At 37.0% G+C, this 22,525-nt stretch overlaps 1 protein-coding gene across 4 annotated transcripts in view; it reads right to left on the bottom strand.

The window, feature by feature from the left end:
* EXOC6B (exocyst complex component 6B) overlaps positions 1-22,525 on the bottom strand; it is a 765,919-nt gene that overhangs the window by 354,949 nt on the left and 388,445 nt on the right. For all 4 annotated transcript variants that reach the window (XR_009739314.1, XM_061431936.1, XM_061431937.1 and 1 more), the window contains exons 12-15: positions 14,726-14,797; positions 13,945-14,042; positions 12,405-12,510; positions 11,389-11,498 (exon numbers count right to left, since the gene is read on the bottom strand). Coding sequence is in view for 3 of the 4 variants with exons in the window: in XM_061431936.1 (XP_061287920.1) it covers positions 11,389-11,498; positions 12,405-12,510; positions 13,945-14,042; positions 14,726-14,797 (386 nt within the window). In the remaining variant the exon portion in view is untranslated. The remainder of the gene's footprint in view (positions 1-11,388; positions 11,499-12,404; positions 12,511-13,944; positions 14,043-14,725; positions 14,798-22,525) is intronic.

The following is a 22,525-nucleotide window of genomic DNA, read 5'->3' as shown; positions in this document are numbered from 1 at the left end:
TATTGCAATAATACTAGACATCCTGGAATGTGAAGTCAAGTGGGCCTTAGAAAGCATCACTATGAACAAAGCTAGTGGAGGTGATGGAATTCCAGTTGAGCTATTCCAAATCCTGAAAGATGATGCTGTGAAAGTGCTGCACTCAATATGCCAGCACATTTGGAAAACTCAGCAGTGGCCACAGGACTGGAAAAGGTCAGTTTTCATTCCAATCCCAAAGAAAGGCAATGCCAAAGAATGCTCAAACTACCGCACAATTGCACTCATCTCACACGCTAGTAAAGTAATGCTCAAAATTCTCCAAGCCAGGCTTCAGCAATATGTGAACCGTGAACTTCCTGATGTTCAAGCTGGTTTTAGAAAAGGCAGAGGAATCAGAGATCAAATTGCCAACATCCGCTGGATCATGGAAAAAGCAAGAGAGTTCCAGAAAAACATTACTGCTTTATTGACTATGCCAAAGCCTTTGACTGTGTGGATCACAATAAAGTGTAGAAAATTCTGAAAGAGATGGGAATACCAGACCACCTGATCTGCCTCTTGAGAAATCTGTATGCAGGTCAGGAAGCAACAGTTAGAACTGGATATGGAACAACAGACTGGTTCCAAATAGGAAAAGGAGTACATCAAGGCTGTATATTGTCACCCTGTTTATTTAACTTCTATGCAGAGTACATCATGAGAAACGCTGGGCTGGAAGAAACACAAACTGGAATCAAGATTGCCAGGAGAAATATGAATAACCTCAGATATGCAGATGACACCACCCTTATGGCAGAAAGTGAAGAGGAACTCAAAAGCCTCTTGATGAAAGTGAAAGTGGAGAGTGAAAAAGTGGGCTTAAAGCTCAACATTCAGAAAACAAAGATCATGGCATCCAGTCCCATCACTTCATGGGAAATAGATGGGGAAACAGTGGAAACAGTGTCAAGACTTTATTTTTCTGGGCTCCAAAATCACTACAGATGGTGACTGCAGCCATGAAATTAAAAGACACTTAGTCCTTGGATGGAAAGTTATGACCAACCTAGATAGCATATTCAAAAGCAGAGACATTACTTTGCCAACAAAGGTTCATCTAGTCAAGGCTATGGTTTTTCCAGTAGTCATGTATGGATGTGAGAGTTGGACTGTGAAGAAGGCTGAGTGGCAAAGAATTGATGCTTTTGAACTGTGGTGTTGGAGAAGACTCTTGAGAGTCTCTTGGACTGCAAGGAGATCCAACCAGTCCATTCTGAAGGAGATCAGCCCTGGGATTTCTTTGGAAGGAATGATGCTAAAGTTGAAACTCCAGTACTTTGGCCACCTCATGCGAAGAGTTGACTCCTTGGAAAAGACTCTGATGCTGGGAGGGATTGGGGGCAGGAGGAGAAGGGGATGACAGAGGATGAGATGGCTGGATGGCATCACTGACTCGATGGACGTGAGTCTGGGTGAACTCCGGGAGCTGGTGATGGACAGAGAGGCCTGGCATGCTGCGATTCATGGGGTTGCAAAGATCGGACACGACTTAGTGACTGATCTGATCTGAAAGACTTGTAAGCAGTTCTTTTTCAGTAATTTATTGCTTGTGAGCAAAGGTCACAAATTTTATCTTATTGATTTCTCTTTCTACAGAATATCAGAGCCTTAGTATATAGTTCAATTAAAAATCTTAAATTACTAAATATGTACACAAATTAGATTATTATGCAGAAGAGAAAATTATTTGAAATAAAGAAGACTGCAAGGAATCCAGGTAGGAAATTCAGTTAGGGGAAAAAAAGATACCTCAAAATATTCTTACAGGATATATTTACTGAATGATAAACTCTGGCCTATTGCCACCCTTTCCAAAAATGTTATTGAATTTAAAACTTCATTACAAAAATGTGTTAATGGAGTATTGAAATTACAATGGTGAAGAGATATTGAAGTTACACTTGTGTTGATGGAATACTGTATTTACAATAGCGAAGAAATATTCATGGTTCCTGCCTTCATATGTCAGACTCACAGTTATATCATATCAATTACAGTATGTGTAATGAATAAGTACAGGTTGCTATACAAGTGATGAACACAGGGGCCCAAAATAATCTGGTGACTCTGATAGTAATCACCCACCTAGCATCTCTACTTACATTACATATTTCTATTATGCTTTAAGAAGATCTGGTAGAAATTCTATTCTTAGATACGATGTCAAAGATCAAGAAACGCTGTCATTACCTTCAAAAGCAGAAGAAAGCTAGGTCTAAGCTAAAAGTTGTATTTTCCTTTAATATTAATGAAGTATAATATACACAAAGATGCATAACTGAATTAAACTGCACACTGAGATAAAGCTCTTGAAAGATGAGCAAAAAGCAGCCATCACCTTCATATCTAAGGCCAGTTGTCTAATCTGGATACACAGAGATGAGAGAGTGAAACAGTCATATGCTGAGAGACTTTGGTGGAATGAAAAAAAAAAAAAAAAGCAACAACAACAAGAAAAAACCATGCAATCCTTTAATAGTGTGGGCTGCTATTTTGGACTGTAATCTTGGAAGAGCCTCTAAGCAAAAATAAACATACTAACCCAAAATTCTTCCCTAAAACAATTCTGTTCCATAAGAAATGGTGGGTGGGGGTGGGGTGGGGGTGGGGATGGGGAGTGCTAGAAATCAGAGAGAAATGTTGCACATTTTGCAAAGGGTTTAGAGTCCAAGGTTCTACTGCAATTCAATCCAAAGGAGAGTAAAAACCAATCAAAGCTGAAACCCAGCCCAACTCAAATCCTGTTAAAATCAGAGATAAGCCCCTGGATAGAAGCTTTGGAATTTCAGAGTCTTAAGGACAAAGAGACTCCAGAACAGAATTTTTAGAACTGAAATCATAAGTAATTTGAAACTAATAAAAACTGAGACTCACATTCAGTTCACTCAAGTAATGATGAAATCTGAATGATATATTTAGCAGCTAGGAGGCACAGTGAAGCCTGGCGGGCTGCAGTCCATGGGGTCGCAAAGAGTCGAACATGACTGAACAACTGAACAACACAATGAGTTGCAAAAGGAGAAATGAGAAAAGAGACATATTTAAGGGGAAACTGGCAACATCATCTCCAACCCTAATAAAAGATCTCAACCTACAGATCTCAGAAGTTTAACACAACCCCAAAAGAACTGATGCAAATGAAATCTCACAAGAAAATCAAACACTGCAAAATGCAAAGATAAAGAAGAAACCTTAAAGACAACCAGAAAAAGAAGGCAATACATTTAGATGAATAACAGTAAGACTACTGGCTTATCTCTCTTCAGAAACAATCAAAGCAAACAGAGGAATAACATCTTTAAGGGGTTGGGAAAGGGAGAACTTTGAAAACAGATGAAAAAATATTTTTAGATAAACAAAAGCTAAGAAAATCTAAAACCAGCAGATATACACTAAAAGAATAACTAAAAGAATTCTTCACATTGAAAGAAAATGACACCAAGTCATAACATAGATCTGTAAGAAAGAATGAGAAGGCCTGGAAATAGCAAATCTGTGGATGAGTATAATGAACTACTTTTCCTTCTTGAATTTTAAAATACAATTAAATGTTCAAAGCACAAACAGTAACATATTTAGCGTTTAACTGTATAAGTATATACCAACCACATTAAAAAAGTAAGTATAAAGGTAAATTATACTATACTGCTATAAGATTCTTAAATTACATGTAAAGTGACATATCATTATTCAAGATAAACTAATAACTTAAGGATATACATTGTAATCCCCAGAACAAATACAAACAAATAATAAATAAAGTTAAAAGTTATACTCCAGTAAGCCAATAGAGAAACTAAATGATAATACTAAAAGACGGTAATCTAGAAGAAGGAAGGAAAACAGGGGGAACAAAAGGAGCTTAAAAAAAAAAGAATGGAATAGAAAAACAATAGCTAGATCCAAGACTTAAATCCACATAAATCACTAAATCAGTTAATGTAATAGAATAAATATTCTAATTAGGCAGAATGAATAAAAAACCGATACCTAGCTACCTGTTGATTCAAACTGACACATTTTAAAAACAAGGACACATGGCCATATCTTACTGTCAAGATGCCATTCAGCACTAAAAAGAACTGAGCTCCTTGAAAAAATTAATGGTCTCATGATTAAGTTAGGAAATTTGCCCAAAATGATAAAAGTGCATCAACACGTCATATGAGCCAGCTTGAGGTAGCTTACACCAGCTACATCTGGGACCATCTGAGCATCAAAATGAATAAGGTCATTAAAGGAACAACTTGACTGAATGATGTAAAAATCTATGAGTCTAATACAATAATAGGAGACCAAAGGTAGACAGATAGAAAGATAAACAGACAGGTAAATAGGTAATACAGAAGGACTCCCTAATACAGAATGTGAAGTAATAACATATTGACATGTTCAGTTGCTCCCCAGAGAAGAGAATGGCAACCCACTCCTGTATTCTTGCCTGGAGGATTCCATGGACACAGGAGCCCTGGAGGCTACAGTTTATGGGGTCACAAAGAGTCAGATGTGACTGAGCGACTCACACACACAGAGAGTTGCTCAGTGGTGTCTGAGTCTTTGTGACTCCAAAGACTGTAGCTCCCAAGCTCCTCTTCTCTCCTCTCCCTCTCCTCCATGGGATTGTCCCAGCAAGAACACTGGAGTGAGTGCCATTTCCTCCTCTAGGGGATCTTCCTGACCCAGGACTGAACCTGAGTCTTCTGCACTCCAGGCAGATTCTTCACTGCTGCACCAACAAAGTAGCCCCTTAAGGAATAAAAAATCCCATATTAGCTAAATTATCAGAGAAAAAAAAACTGATTCAGGCAAGAATCATTAATGAATACTATAGTGAAAGACATCTAGTAACCAAAAGAATAAATACATGGTCTCAAAGTACTTTAATACAAACATTACTTATTACAAAAGGAAAAATGGAAACTATACACAGAAAACAGAAAAATCTTAACTAGCTAATTAAAATTAATATGAACCATAAGAGATTAAAATGCTAAACACACATAGGTACATATAGAGAAACAGTAAAGAAGGGAGAAAGGAAGTAATAAAGTCAATATGGCAACATTTCAAAAACTGAAGAATTTGGGGAAAAAGCTTTCAGTTCAGCAACATTTTCAAAATTCTTCTGTAATGTTGAAATTATCTGAAAATAACATGCTAAAAAAGGTTATAAGTAATAGAAGAGACAAAGGCATACCATAAAAGAAAGTGGTGGTCATATTAATACAAGGCAAGCAAGACATCAAGACTATTTTAATTTTTATTTCATTGATCTGTATTTCTGTCTTTATGCCGGTACCATACTGTCTTGATGACTGTGGCTTTGTAGTAGAGCCTGAAGTCAGGCAGGTTGATTCCTCCAGTTCCATTCTTCTTTCTCAAGATTGCTTTGGCTATTCAAAGTTTTTTGTATTTCCATACAAATTGTGAAATTACTTGTTCTAGCTCTGTGAAAAATACTACTGGTAGCTTGATAGGGATTGCATTGAATCTATAGATTGCTTTGGTATATAGTAAAGTATACTATTGCTTTGGTATACAGTATACTATAGTATACTTTTTTTCACTATATTGATCCTTCTGATCCATGAACATGCTGTATTTCTCCATCTATTAGTGTCCTCTTTGATTTCTTTCACCAGTGTTTTATAGTTTTCTATATGTAGGTCTTTTATTTCTTTAGGTAGATATATTCCTAAGTATTTTATTCTTTTCGTTGCAATGGTGAATGGAATTGTTTCCTTAATTTCTCTATTTTGTCATTATTAGTGTATAGGAATGCTAGGGATTTCTGTGCATTGATTTTATATCCTGCAACTTCACTATATGCATTGATTAACTCTAGTAATTTTCTGGTGGAGTCTTTAGGGTTTTCTATGTAGAGAATCATGTCATCTGCAAACAGTGAGAGTTTTACTTCTTCTTTTCCAATCTGGATTCCTTTTATTTTCTTTTTCTGCTCTGACTGCTGTGGCCAAAACTTCCAAAACTTATGTTGAATAGTAGTGGTGAAAGTGGGCATCCTTGTCTTGTTCCTGACTTTAGGGGAAATGATTTCAATTTTTCACCATTGAGGATAATGTTGACAAAGGAGGCAAGAATATACAATGGATTAAAGACAATCTCTTTAACAAGTGATGCTGGGAAAACTGGTCAACTACTTGTAAAAGAATGAAACTAGAACACTTTCTAACACCATACACAAAAATAAACTCAAAATGGATTAAAGATCTAAACGTAAGACCAGAAACTATAAAACTCCTAGAGGAGAACATAGGCAAAACACTCTCTGACATACATCACAGCAGGATCCTCTATTACCCACCTCCCAGAATATTGGAAATAAAAGCAAAAATAAACAAATGGGACCTAATTAAAATTAAAAGCTTCTGCACAACAAAGGAAACTATAAGTCAGGTGAAAAGACAGCCTTCAGAATGGGAGAAAATAATAGCAAATGAAGCAACTGACAAAGAATTAATCTCAAAAATATACAAGCAACTCCTGCAGCTCAACTCCAGAAAAATAAATGACCCAATCAAAAAATGGGCCAAAGAACTAAATAGACATTTCTCCAAAGAAGACATACAGACGGCTAACAAACACATGAAAAGATGCTCAACATCACTCAGTATCAGAGAAATGCAAATCAAAACCACTATGAGGTACCATTTCATGCCAGTCAGAATGGCTGCGATCCAAAAGTCTACAAGCAATAAATGCTGGAGAGGATGCAGAGAAAAGGGAGCCCCAGTACACTGTTGGCAGGAATGCAAACTAGTACAGCCACTATGGAGAACAGTGTGGAGATTCCTTAAAAAACTGGAAATAGAACTGCCATACGACCCAGCAATCCCACTGCTGGGCATATACACCGAGGAAGCCAGAATTGAAAGAGACACATGTACCCCAATGTTCATCACAGCACTGTTTATAATAGCCAGGACATGGAAGCAACCTAGATGTCCTTTAGCAGATGAATGGATAAAGAAAGCTGTGGTACATATACACAATGGAGTATTACTCAGCCATTAAAAAGAACACATTTGAATCAGTTCTAATGAGGTGGATGAAACTGGAGCCTATTATACAGAGTGAAGTAAGCCAGAAAGAAAAACACCAATACAGTATACTAATGCATATATATGGAATTTAGAAAGATGGTAACGATAACCCTGTATGTGAGACAGCAAAAGAGACACTGATGTATAGAACAGTCTTTTGGACTCTGTGGGAGAGGGCGAGGGTGGGATGATTGGGAGAATGGCATTGAAACATGTATAATATCATATGTGAAATGAATCGCCAGTCCAGGTTCGTTGCATGATACAGGATGCTCGGGGCTGGTGCACTGGGATGACTCAGAGGGATGATATGAGGAGGGAGGTGGGAGGGGGTTCAGGATGGGGAACACGTGTACACCTGTGGTGGATTCATGTTGATGTATGGCAAAACCAATACAATATTGTAAAGTAATTAGCCTCCAATTAAAATAAATAAATTTATATTAAAAAATAAATAAATAAATAAGTGCATAAAAAAAGACTATTATAATTTTTAACACAAAGAAGGACATTTCATGAAATTAAAAAGATGAATATAACAAGAAGATATCATAATTCAAACTGTGCATAAACTTAAAAGATATATTCAAATATATGAAGCAAACTTGAGAGATCTCAAAAGAGAAACAGACAAATCTACAATCATATTTGGACAGTTGAACACTCCTCAGTTATTGACAGAAAAAGCAGACCTACAAAAGAAAGGATACAGAAAATTGTACAACAATATTAACAAATTTAATCCAGTTGTCATTTAGAGAATACAACATTCAACAACTAAAGATACAGATTTTATTCAAATATACATGGAACACTATTGTACCTGGATTTAAATGTACCATTTTCTTAGTTGATCTCTATTTGTTCCACCTGTTCTATGGCTCATTTAACTCTTCAGTTGGTTGTTTCTGGATTGAGTATTCTTTCCATGATTCCTTTTCATTTTCATTATTGGCTTATTACTTTTACTTCTTTCATGTTTTTGACCATTTTTTCAGTGGTTGTTCTAGATCATACTACTTCATGCATAATGTAAAATCCTTAAATAGTAAATCACATTCCTCTCTCATATTCTTTGTCCTGCTGCTGCTGCTAAGTCGCTTCAGTCGTGTCTGACTCTGTGAGACTCCATAGATGGCAGCTCAACAGGCTCCGCTGTCCCTGGGATTCTCCAGGCAAGAACACTGGAGTGGGTTGCCATTTCTTTCTCCAATGCATGAAAGTGAAAAGTGAAAGTAAAGTCGCTCAGTCGTGTCCGACTCTTCCCGACCCCATGGACTGCAGCCTACCAGGCTCCTCCGTCCATGGGATTTTCCAGGCAATAATACTGGAGTAGGGTGCCATAGCCTTCTTTACTTTTATAGTTACATTTCTTTACCAGATACTATCATTATTTTTCATGTACACAAGCAATTTTCTGTAAGACCAATTAAAAATAGAGGAATGACATTAGAAATAGCAGAACAGGAAGTCCTGCATTCGTATCCCTTCTCAGCAATAATAATTTGGCAGGCAAGCAGAGACAAAAGTACTTTTGTGAAACTTTGGATTGAAGAAAGAAGACTGTAAAACTCTGGTAGCATCTAAGACCAAGGAGGGTTGCTTTTAGAAGGCAAGCATAAACTCACTCATGTGGCACACCTGCTAACCATAGTCCTACCTACAGTCCCAGGAACAGACCCTGACCCTTGACAGCCTATGGACATGGCCTATTTGGCCTTGCCAACATCACCAGTTGGAAAACAACCCAGCAAGAGTCATGCCAACCTGTGCTTTGGATAATAGGTCCGCCAACCTCAGTTCCAGCTGTAAACTGAATTGTTCCATGACCCAACTCCAGCTCCTATTAGCTGCCCACCCTGCCTGCCTATGACTGGGCAGAGACATGCTCATTCATGAATCCAGGCAAGTTCTCTAACCTTTGTCTGACTGCAAATACTAAAAAAATCCCTGTAACATTACCCCATATATTCATAGCCACAGACCAGGAACACTCCTGCCTACTCAGAGACCTGCTGGAGCAATAACTTTCCATGCACCTGGAGGAAGGGCCGCCAATCTCAAACTTGACTGGAGAGGTTAATGTGCCTGCACAACCTGGCTTTAGCCCACTGTACCCATGGACGGGAGGCAGTTGTGCCTGCCAGGGATCCAACAGGAGACATGGCTATATGTACCCCTAGAGATAGGCCCAGTGACCTCGGTCTCATTGTGGATCTTGAAGTGGCTCTGGAATCTGGCTTCAGCCACTCCCAACTATGATCTAAGAGAAACTACTTTTCCAGGAACCCACCAGAAGGAAACCCCAGAAGTGCCCCACTGAGCGATGAATTCCTCAGTGCAGTTGCAGAGCCACAATCTATCAGTCATTCTAATTGTGAAACCCCGAAGCAGACCTGTGATTTGACTCCAGGCCCCTTCAGGCACGGTACAGGAATAGTCCTGCCACCCTGGGACCTGGGGGAGACACATATCTCCATGTCCCCAGAGAAGCACAAAGGCAGAGTCACCAATACAAAGCTACATGGACCAAAAAGAATCAAACAACTTGACACCACCAAAGAAAACAAATATGAGTTCCACTAATGAATCCCAAAGAAACTGAGACATACAAATTGCCCTAAAAAGAATTTGAAATATCGTATTAAGCTCAATAATATGCAAGAGAACACAGAGAGACAACAAAATGAAATCTAGAATACAATGCACAAATAAAATGCGAAGTTTAATAAAGATATAGAAACTATAAAAAAAAAAAAAAAACAAATCCTGGAGCTGAAGTATACAATTAAAAGAATTGAAAAATTCTTAGAGCATCAACAGCAGACTAAATAATGCAGAAGAAAGAATTAGGGCATTAGAAAACAGGCCATTTAAAAACGGAAAGAGGAACAAAGAGAAAAACTGTAAAGAAAGCATGAGAGACCTATTCAGTTAAGTCGCTCAGTCGTGTCCGACTCTTTGTGACCCCGTGAACCACAGCACGCCAGGCCTCCAAGTCCATCACCAACTCCCAGAGTCCACCCAGACCCATGTCCATCAAGTCAGTGATGCCATCCAACCATCTCATCCTCTGTCGTCCCCTTCTCCTCCCGCCCTCAAACTCTCCCAGCATCAGGGTCTTTTCAAATGAGTCAGCTCTTTGCATCAGGTGGCAAAAGTATTGGAGTTTCAGCTTCAACATCAGTCCTTCCAATGAACACCCAGGACTGATCTCCTTTAGGATGGACTGGTTGGACCTCCTTGCAGTCCAAGGGACTCTCAAGAGTCTTCTCCAACACCACAGTTCAAAAGCATCAATTCTTCTGTGCTCAGCTTTCTTTATAGTCCAACTCTCACATCCATACATGACCACCAGAAAAACCATAGCCTTAACTAGACGGACCTTTGTTGGCAAAGTAATGTCTCTGCTTTTTAATATGCTATCTAGGTTGGTCCTAACTTTCCTTCCAAGGAGTAAGCATCTTTTAATTTCATGGCTGCAATTACCATCTGCAGTGATTTTGGAGCCCAGAAAAATAAAGGCAGCCACTGTTTCCACTGTTTCCCCATCCACACCATTAAAAAAAACAAAAACCCTGCTTATTTAATTTATATGCAAAGTACATCATATGAAATGCCAGGGTGGATGAATCACAAACTGGAATCAAAACTACCAGGAGAAATATCAACAACCTCAGATATGAAGATGATATCCCTCTAAAGGCAGAAAGTGAAGGAACCAAAGAGCCAAGAAGGAAAGCTATGACAAACCTCATGTGACAGCATATTAAAAAAGCAGAGACATCATTTTGCTGATAAAGGTCTGCATACTCAAAGCTATGGTTTTTCCAATATCATGTACAGATGTGAGAACTGGATCATAAAGACGGCTTAGTGCCGAAGAATTGATGCTTTCAAACTGTGAAGCTGGAGACGGCTCTTGAGATTCCTTTGGATAGCAAGGAGATCACAGCAAGAATTTCACATGCCACTCCTCTACTGGCCTCAACATTTCATCAATATAATGTAAAAACCAGAATATTATACTACTCTTTTCTAGTGAATTCTCACTAGAAATGCAAGTCTGTAAAGAAAACAGTAGAGAATAAAGTAAGTAATATGAAAAGAAATTATTCAAGAGTTTCCAACTTCCCTTTTTTATAACCTGACCATATAAATAGGGCAGTGGCATACCATACAAGGCTGATATTAAGACTTTCAAACTTGGAACTGAAGGGAACATCAAAAGTATTCCAGAATATTTATGTATATAGAGCCATAATCTCAGTATCTATTGCACTTCCATTATTTCATACTATACCTTAGATGAAGATCTTCTGAAAACTTCAGACAGGCGTAGATAAATTCTTTAATTTGGTTGTAAACTTTTGGCACAAATTCAGAAAATGGAAACTTTTTTGGGAATGGTTGCTGTAAAAGCAAGAATTAATGAAAGTTACAAATGAGCATACATTGAAAATACCTACTAACTAAAATACAAAAGAGATTTTCTTGCATACCAGGAACTGCCTTCTTAACAACTCTACATTTTAAAAACATATTTGTGAAAGTTTTCTAATACTAAAAAGAATAAGATTAAATTAAATAAATGATTCTAACATCCTGTAAAACCTGATAAACAAATTCTGATACATACTCAGCAATAAAAAGGAATAAGTAACTTAGATGAGTCTCAAAAGCATTATCTTCAGTCAAAGAAGCCAATCTCAAAAGGTTACACACTATATAATTCTATTTATAAGGCCTTTTAGAAAAGGTAAAAGTAGATGGATAGCAACGATAGGTGGTTGCCAAAAGCTGGGGCTTGAGGAGTAATTGATTAAGAAGGTATGCTGCTGCTGCTGCTAAGTCGCTTCAGTCGTGTCCGACTGTGTGTGACCCCATAGACAGAAGCCAAGGTATAGCATGAGGGAATTTGGGGGAATCATGGAACTATTCTGCAACATTGTTGTGGTAGTACATACACCAAAAAGCACAGTCAAAACCAATACAATTATAAAGCAAGGTAAATTTTACTGTATATTTTGGGGATAAAATGTCCTCAAAGTATAAGAAAAGCAAATATTTCAACGTGTAAGTCAAAAGGAAACACTGCCAGAAATCTCCTCAACACTTTGGAGGTGACAATACTCCAAAGCCATTTACTGATTGATTCTCCAAACAGGAACTTTGGCTCCCCTAAGCCCAAAAATCATCCTTTGAAACTGTTTTAGATTCCTAACTCATTGAGTTAGAAATTATGCCTTTAATGAGACTGATACAAAGAAAGCTTTAAGAGGATGTCAAATCAGAGAAGTTTACTTTAGTGTTCCTTACCTTTTCCAGCTCTGCATCTTGGAATGGGAATTGTCCTATCACCTTTTTATACATCTCTTCACTTGTTACTGGGATAGGACTGTAGTTGTCAGAATCAAGTATGTTTCTATAAAGAAAATAAAAGAAGAAAGGAAAGGAGGGAGGGATAAAGTAAAAAAGGAAAGACAGGTGAGTTCATCAGTAGAGTGATCACAAGTAACTTTCAGAATAAACATTTCTTAGTCCCTAATCTATTCCTTTTACAGTACAGCTATTTGGTCTTAGGTAAGGACATCTTAAAAAAAAACACAGAAGGAAAATTGCATTCTAAAACAAATGGAACACAAATATAAAGATGACCTCATAGTATTTGAGATTTATAGCTCAGACAGAAAATTTCAAGGCAACACGTTGAAGCCTTAAGGCAAATGAGAAGCAACAACAACAAAAAAATGTGAGCTCTGGAAAAGGCAAAGAGGTTTTATATGCTTTCTTAAAAAAAAAATATTTTATCAAACTATGTTCATGTACTTCATCTACTGCTCTATATTAAGAATGACTTTTCTTCATCCAAAGGTTCTGTGTCCTTAACTAGACTAGGAATTCTCCAGAGCAGAGACCATACTACCAAAATGAAAAAAGAAATTTACTGAAGGCTTCAGATCAGATGCACTTGGATATATCATGGTACTAATTTTCAAAGATACTCTCCCCTAAAGAAAATTATATCATTAATAAACAGGACTTTTTAGAAATACAAATATTTATATGAATATACTAATGAGTTACACTACATAATTATTAGCTATATGTTTATAAAATGTGAAGAGTAAGATTAATGGGACAATGTAATACCTTAAAGCTATAAGAACTTGAAAACAAAGAAAGTTGATCTGGGGAAGTGGTCCTGCAGTAAGCAGAAAGATCACTTTAAAAGAAGAAGCAAGTGAGTTGACAAGAGTTATGTGTGAGGAAAACATGTCCAAGGAAATATTTGTAAGTGGAGATGTAATACAATAATTTTCTTATTTTTGTATGCATGTTGCAGTAACTATTTAAATAATATGCTTCAAATATTAGATTGTAATAGATCTCTTCTTTGGGTATGGAGAGTAAAGAAGATGAGGAATAACATGAGTGAGTCTTCAAAAAAGTTTAAAAAAAAGCTAAATTATTCAAAAGGGTTCAAAAGCCACTATCCTACAAGTGAGACATAGATTAGGCATGATCCCCAAAGAGAAAATCAAAAATCAAATTAAGATGACACAAGGTGATCTGGTTGGTATGAACCAAGGTATTTGCCATTTATTCAATGAAACAAATCTGGGGATTTCGGGACTCCTCACATAGAAGGTACTAATATCCAGAGTTTGAATATCTTGGGAACTTTATTTGGGATACCATCACTATTTAATTGAATTCCCAATCATAATTGGAATCAGACCTAAAAAAAAATAAGCCACATACACTTGTTGCCTATTATACCTGAAAACCCGTATGTATAAAGATGAGTGTACAAACATGCATGCCCACACACACACAACTATAGATAATCTCTCACCTGAAAATACCTGACCACTTCTTTAGCAAAGTTTCACTATATTGGTCTCTGATTTCTAATAGCATGTCAAAAAGCGGATTTACAGGAAAACCATACACCTGAAACAAAATAAGAAAAAAGTTTCATTTTATAAGGTGATTTTTTTAAACAACATGAGAGAGATTAGGCACTGAAAGATAATTTTGTTCTTTGCACAACAATTTAAATAAAACCATGATACAAGAATCTTCCATTCCCACCTAATATCTAGTGTTTATCCTCAATAATTAAAAGATATATACCAAAATATTTGAACCAGTCAGAAAATAATAAAAAGATGAACATTAAAATTAATATATATTGGATATAACTGTCAATGAAGTTTTCCCTATAACTCCTTCTGTAACTCTTAGCAACTTTTAAGAGTAGGGTCAGAAAATGAGAATGCTACCAATCTTACCCACTTCTAAAGTTATTCTATTGAATATAACATGTGGTTCATATCAATAATCATTATTCAAAAGAGTAGGTAAGACAATAGTTTAAGAACTAACGTAGTGAGTTCATTTAATCAATTTGCTTTGAGAAAAAAAGGGGGGATGAGAACAAATTATGAGAACATAATAGACAAGGTGATGACCAGGAAATGCTACAAAGAGATAAAAATTATCTAGCGCTAGGAAAAGAAGAAACACAACTAAAAAGAAAAAGATACTTACTCAAGCTTAGATAGATAGTCAAAGGATATAGAGCTGATGAAACACTCATCTAGGTTAAGATGACATAAATATAAGCCACAAACCTGAAGTGTGTCAGCAAAAAGCACAATGAGGTTCTTCAAATCTAACACGAGGTTTGGATCAGAGCAGTAAGACTAAAGGAAATAAAAGACAATGAGGAAAAACATATTTATTAAAAACAAAACTATCTTTTGATTTATTCAATTACTTAACACTTCACCTGGTGCAGGTTCTCTGGAAAGCCTTCCTGGTTTAAGGTTAACACCAGATACAGTCAGGGGAGAATGAGTAAAGACTCCAATAATCCATGACCTACATGTTTAACTTTTGGAAATTTAAAAACACACTTCTAAATAACTGTCTGGTTAAAGAAGAAATCAAAGCTGATACTGGGGAACACATGTATACCTGTGGCGGATTCATTTTGATATTTGGCAAAACTAATACAATTATGTAAAGTTTAAAAATAAAATAAAATTAATTTAAAAAATAAAACAAATAAAACAAATAGTAAAAAAACAAAAAAGTTCATATCAAAACTTATAGAATTCAGCTAATGCCATTTAAAAAATGTATGTGAACATTAGAAAACATAAAAGACTTATAATAAACTAAGAACTCAACTCATGAAGCAGGCCAAAAAAGCCAAAATAAACCACAAATGAGAGATTGATAAAATAAAAAGCAGACATTAATGACACAGAGAAGACATGAAAGATTTGATCAATGAAACAAAAAACTCAAGTTAAACATAAAATCAGTAAGAGAGACAAATCACAGGTAAGTCCAATTAAACAACAAAAAGAAACAACAATGCAAGGAACACAGAAAATAAATATAATACAGAAGAAAATAAAATTTACAAACAAATTCAATGTATAATCTCTTAAAAAATTTGAAAACTGAAATGACTTGGAAGGCATCTTCTTTACAAAGATGTATTATGTCACTATTTTTCAGTGACTTTTGATATTCAAATTCTCTTAAGTATAATTTGGTTACTTGCTCTCTACTTAACTCCTCAATTCCTAAAGAAGGCACGTTGAATTCTCCCAAAGTGGTGTGGCCTCTGTTTCTCCTCCTACTACTATCAGTTTTTGTTTATATACATACTGAATTAAAAGACACTTACTCCTTGGAAGGAAAATTATGACCAACCTAGATAGCATATTCAAAAGCAGAGACAGTACTTTGCCAACAAAGGTTCGTCTAGTCAAGGCTATGGTTTTTCCTGTGGTCATGTATGGATGTGAGAGTTGGATTGTGAAGAAGGATAAGCGCTGAAGAATTGATGCTTTTGAACTGTGGTGTTGGAGAAGACTCTTGAGAGTCCCTTGGACTGCAAGGAGATCCAACCAGTCCATTCTGAAGGAGATCGGCCCTGGGATTTCTTTGGAAGGAACGATGCTAAGGCTGAAAGTCCAGTACTTTGGCCACCTCATGCGAAGAGTTGACTCATTGGAAAAGACTGTGATGCTGGGAGGGATTGGGGACAGGAGGAGAAGGGGACGACAGAGGATGAGATGGCTGGATGGCATCACCGACTCAATGGACGTGAGTCTGAGTGAACTCCGGGAGTTGGTGATGGACAGGGAGGCCTGGCGTGCTGCGATTCATGGGGTCGCAAAGAGTAGAACACGACTGAGAGATTGATCTGATCTGATCTGATGCTTGCTTGTTTCCAGTAAATGGGATACAGTCTTTTTGATGGGTTAAAAGTATTATCAAAACAAAATGTTGCTCTCTTCTCCCATTTAACAATCTTTAACTTCAATCCAGTGTTCTTGAAGAATATTGCCCTTTCTGCTCCCCATTCTTCATTTTTAATCTTTCTATATAATCTTAATGCAGAAATCTCCCTTAGTAACCAAACTATAATACTTTCTACCTGTGATGTTTCTCATGAATACTGACATATTTGGACCTATTCTAGCCATCTTATTTTAAGTTTTCTATTTTCAATGATTTATTCTTTATTTTTTGTATCATTTCATGTTTTTCATTGGATTAGTTTTTTCAAATTATCTTATACTGGTTATTAATAACATATTTACTTTCTGTCAGAGGATGAGATGGCTGGATGGCATCACCGACTCGATGCACATGAGTTTGGGTGAACTCCGGGAGTTGGTGATGGACAGGGAGGCCTGGTGTGCTGCAATTCATGGGGTCGCAAAAAGTCAGACACGACCCAGTGACTGAACTGAACTGAACTGATACTTTCTGTCCACTGTTTACTTGAAATAATCTGTAGTGTCATTTTAAAAATGTTTTAAACATTAAGCCACTCCTCTTGTAGGGATTCTTAATAGCATTAAACTTTACAAACAATGGGCTTCCCTGAAAGCTCAGTTGGTAAAGAATCTGCGTGCAATGCAGGAGACCCTGGTTCTATTCCTGGATTGGGAAGATCCCCTGGAGAAGGAATAGGCTATCCACTTCAGTATTCTTGGGGGCTTCCCTTGTGGTTCAGCTGGTGAAGAATCCGTCTTCAATGTGGCAAAGCTGGGTTCAATCCCTGGGTTGGGAAGATCCCCTGGAGAAGGGAAAGGCTACCCACTCCAGTATTCTGGCCTGGAGAATTCCATGGGCTGTACAGTCCATGGGGTTGCAAAGTTAGACACAACTGAGTGACTTTCACTTACAAACAACTGATCAGTTATTTAGATTTATCTATGAGTTTTACTCTCATTTTTTGCACACATTTTATTTATTCTCACCCCATCACGTATTTTGAATTTCTTTTTCATTTTTGGTAAGACATCAGTAAGATAAGATGGGTGAAAAGTAAACTTTGTATCCTCATGTGTTTGGAAATGTCTTTCTTTTGCACTCAAACTAAAATACACCATTTCAGACATGAGAAAACTGCCTGCCTCATTTACTCTGCCTGACAAAAAGATGCACCCTTTCAGCTGTAGTAATCTAGTCGTTTTCTACTGCAGGGAAATTTCCCTCTTTCATTTAATTATTAAGGTCCCTCCTTTCTGACTATATTTTATTTCTAAATCTCTACTAAATACAACCAAAATCTACAGCAATTATCCAGGTTTCTTAACTTTTCATTAATATTTTCCATCTCTTTGTGTCTCTGCTCTATATTGGGGTTATGTATTTGACTTTGTCTTCTTGATCACAGAATGATATTCAGTTTTATCTATTTAATCTTAGAATTAAATTTCTCTATTTTGGTAGGCATAAATCTCAAGAAAACAACATTAATCTTTGATTTATATTCTTCTGTGGCTGCCATCCTTCCTTTTCCTCCTTCTCACATTTTGTATAACTGTGAATATAGTATACATAAATAAAACCTATACATGTAATTTTACCAGGCAAACATAACTGAACAGCACCAGCATATCAGAAGCTCAAAAACAACTTCTTTCCTTTCCACTCAGGAAAACATTATCATGACATTTATTATAATCATTACATATCTTTCTTTCATTCTTTTTTCTTTGTATTTTTTAGCTTAATAGATCTTATTTTTTAGAGCAGTTTTGCATTTACAGATAAACTGAACAGAAAGTACAGAGTTCCCATATATCCCTTCATACAGACATTCATGCACAGGTTCTCTTATTATAACATTTTCCCTTAGTGTGGTGACATTTGGTACAGTTGGTGAACCAATACTGACACATTATCCACATTATTATTATTATTAACTAAATTCTATAGCTTATTTAGAGTTTCCTCTCTGTGTTATATAATCATGGGTTTTAACATGAGCATAATGATGTATTCCACCATACAATATCATACAGAATAGTTTCACTGCCTGCCCTAGAAATTCCGTCTTCCACTTATTTATCCCTCGAGCCCTCTCCCAAATCCTAGCAACCCTTATCTTTTTATTGCCTCCTTAATTTTGCCTTGTCAAGAATGTCATATAGTTGGAATCCTATGAATACGTAGCCTTCTCAGTTTGGGTACTTTCACTTAGCAATATGCACTTAGCTTCCTCCGTGTCTTTTTGTGGGTTGACAGATTACTTCTTTTGTTTACCATTGAGTAATATTCAATTATAAGGATGTACTAGAGTTCATCCATTCACCTATTAAAGGACATCTTGGTTACTTCCAGGTTTTGGTTATTTTGAATAAGCTGTTGTAAACACTGGTGGGCAGATTTTTGTGTTAACATACATTTTCAACACATTTAGCAAATACCTATAGTGTATACCTACTTGCTGCATCTTATATCTATGTTGCATTTTGTATAAACTTCCAAATTCTCTTCTAAGCTGGCTGTACCATTTTCCATTCCCACCAGCAAGGAGAGTACCTGTTGTCCACATTCTCTCCAGAATTTGGTGTTTTCAGCATTATAGTCATTCTACTGGGCATGTGGCGGTAGTTTACTGCTGTTTTAATTTCGAATTCCCTGATGACATATGACAATAGAGTTTTGCCAACAGAATGCACTGGTCGTAGCAAACACCCTCTTCCAACAAAACAAGAGAAGACTTTACACATGGATATCACCATATAGCCAACACTGAAATCAGATTGCTTATGTTCTTTGCAGTCAAAGATGGAGAAGCTCTATACAGTCAGTGAAAACAAGACCAGGGGTTGACTGTGGCTCAGATCATGAACTCCTTATTGCCAAATTCAGACTTAAACTGAAAGTGGGGAAAACCACTAGACCATTCAGGTATGACCTACATCAAATCCCTTATGATTACACAGTGGAAGTGAGAAATACATTTAAAGGACTAGATCTGGTAACAGAGTGCCTGATGAACTATGGACAGAGGTCCATGACATTGTACAGGAGACAGGGATCAAGACCATTCCCAAGAAAAAGAAATGCAAAAAAGCAGAATGGCTGTCTGAGCAGGCCTTACAAATACCTGTGAAAAGAAGAAAAGCGAAGAGCAAAGGAGAGAAGGAAAGATATACCCATTTGAATGCAGGGTTCCAAAGAACAGCAAGGAGAGATAAGAAAGCCTTCCTCAGTGATCAGTGCAAAGAAATAGAGGAAAACAATAGAATGGGAAAAACTAGAGATCTCTTCAAGAAAATTAGAGATACCAAGGGAACATTTCATGCAAAGATGGGCTCAATAAAGGACAGAAATGGTATGGACCTAACAGAAGCAGAAGATATTAAGAAGAGGGGGCAAGAATACACAGAAGAACTACACAAAAAGATCTTCACAACCCAGATAATCACGATGGTGTGATCACTCACCTAGAGCCAGCCATCCTTAGTCAAGTGGGCCTTAGAAAGCATCACTACGAACAAAGCTAGTACAGGTAATGGAATTCCAGTTGAGCTATTTCAAATTCTAAAAGATGATGATGTCAAAGTGCTGCACTCAATATGCCAGCAAATGTGGAAAACTCAGCAGTGGCCACAGGACTGGAAAAGGTCAGTTTTCATTCCAATCCCAAAGAAAGGCAATGCCAAAGAATGCTCAAACTACTGCACAATTGCATTCATCTCACACACCAGTAAAGTAATGCTCAAAATTCTCCAAGCCAGGCTTCAGCAATACATGAACCATGAGCTTCCAGATGTTCAAGCTGAATTTAGAAAAGGCAGAGGAACCAGATATCAAATTGCCAACATTTGCTGATCATTGCAAAAGCAAGAGAGTTCCAGAAAAACATCTATTTCTGCTTTATTGACTATGCCAAAGACTTTGACTGTGTGGATCACAATAAACTGTGGAAAATTCTGAAGGAGATGGGAATACCAGGCCAGCTGACCTGCCTCCTGAGAAATCTGTATGCACATCAGGAAGCAACAGTTAGAACTGGACATGGAACAACAGATGGGTTCCAAATCAGGAAAGGAGTACGTCAAGGCTGTATATTGTCACCCTGCTTATTTAACTTACATGCAGAGTAGATCATGAGAAACGCTGGGCTGGAGGAAGCACAAGCTGGAATCAAGATTGCTAGGAGCAATATCAATAACCTCAGATATGCAGATTACACCATTCTTATGGCAGAAAGTGAAGAAGAACTAAAGAGCCTCTTGATTAAAGTGAAAGAGGAGAGTGAAAAAGTTGGCTTAAAGCTCAACATTCAGAAAACAAAGATCATGGCATCAGGTCCCATCACTTCATGGCAAATAGATGGGGAAACAGTGGAAACAGTGTCAGACTGTATTTTTGAGGGCTCCAAAATCACTGTGGATGGTGACTGCAGCCATGAAATTAAAAGATGCATACTCCTTAGAAGGAAAGTTACGACCAACCAAAACAGCATATTAAAAAGCAAAGACATTACTTTGCCAACAAAGGTCCATCTAGTCAAGGCTATGGTTTTTCCAGTAGTCATGTATGGATGTGAGAGTTGGACTAAAAAGGAAGCTGAGCACAGAAGAATTGATGCTTTTGAACTGCGTTGTTGCAGAAGACTCTTGAGAGTCCCTTGGACTGCAAGGAGGTCCAACCTGTCCATCCTAAAGGAGATCAGTCCTGGGTGTTCATTGGAAGGACTGATGTTGATTCTGAAACTCCAATACTTTGGCCACCTGATGCAAAGAGCTGACTCATTTGAAAAAACCCTGATGCTGGGAAAGATTGAGGGCAGGAGGAGAAGGGGACAACAGAGAATGACATGGTTGGATGGCATCACCGACTCGATGGACATGAGTTTGGGTAAACTCCAGGAGTTGGTGATGGACAGGGAAGCCTGTTGTGCTGTGGTTCACGGGGTCACAAAGAGTCGGACACGACTGAGGGATTGAACTGAACTGAACTGATGACATATGTTGTTAAGCATTTTTTACATGCTTTCTTGATCTTTGAGTATTTTCTGTGGTGAACTTTTGTCCATTTTTTAATTGGGTTGTTTTCTTACTGCTGAGTGTTAAGAGTTCTGTATGTATTTTCAGTACCAGGCCTTTAACAGGTATGTGTTTTGCAAAGATTTTCTCCTGATCTGTGGCTTGTCAGTTCATTCTCTTAATTTCATTGTTTTGTAACCATCTAAATATTCAGCCTTACTCAATATTTTTTCAACATTATGTAAATGGATAAAAATCTGTATGTATAATTTTCTGACCTGCTTTTATAATTCAACATTGTACTTGTGAAATTCATCTATGCTACTGTATATGGCTGCAGGGTGGGCATTTTCATGTTGTATAATATTTCATGCTATGAGTTTAACTCAGATTGTTCATTTTATTACCAATGGACATTTTGTTGTCCAGATGCTCAGTGGTGTCTGACTCTTGGCAACCACGTGGACTGCAGCACACCAGGTTTCCCTGTCCTTCACCATCTCCCAGAGCTCACCTGAACTCATGTCCATTGAGTCACAGATGCCATCCAACCATGGACATGTAAGTCATTTCTAATTTTTAAAACTGAACAATGCTGGAATGAATATTCTTGCATGTGTACTATGGTGCATTAGGGCAAGTTTTTCAAGGGAATATAGTTAGTAAAAGAATTTGTGGTTAATGTGGATGGTTGATTAGAAGATAACGCTCTTTTTTTCAAAGGGTTTTATCAATTTAAACTTATTCCCTTAGTAGTATATAAGAGTTCTGAATGATTCATATCTTTATCAACATCTGTATTACTAATTTTTACATGCTATTTCATTTTGTTTTTATCTGCCTTTCACCGATGCACTGAAGTTGAGCACATGTTTCTCAGCCAAGTGAATTCCTTCCTTAATGAAATAACTGTAAATCTTTTGCTTCTTATTTCTACTGAGATGTTTGTCTCTATTGTGATGATGTATAGTGAAAATTTTTATATATTTTATGTTAGTTCTTTGCTGATATTCTGTTGAAGATATCATTTCTCATCATATATCTTATTTTATCTACTATCTTTAATTTTTTTTTTGTTTTTTTCTTAGTTTTAATGTAGCTTAATGTATGAAT

The sequence above is a fragment of the Bos javanicus genome, chromosome 11 (genome assembly GCF_032452875.1).
Source record: "Bos javanicus breed banteng chromosome 11, ARS-OSU_banteng_1.0, whole genome shotgun sequence".
NCBI classification, from domain to species: domain Eukaryota; kingdom Metazoa; phylum Chordata; class Mammalia; order Artiodactyla; family Bovidae; genus Bos; species Bos javanicus.
The sequence above is the reverse complement of the archived record's forward strand: the minus strand, read 5'-3'. Positions and strand labels throughout refer to the sequence as shown.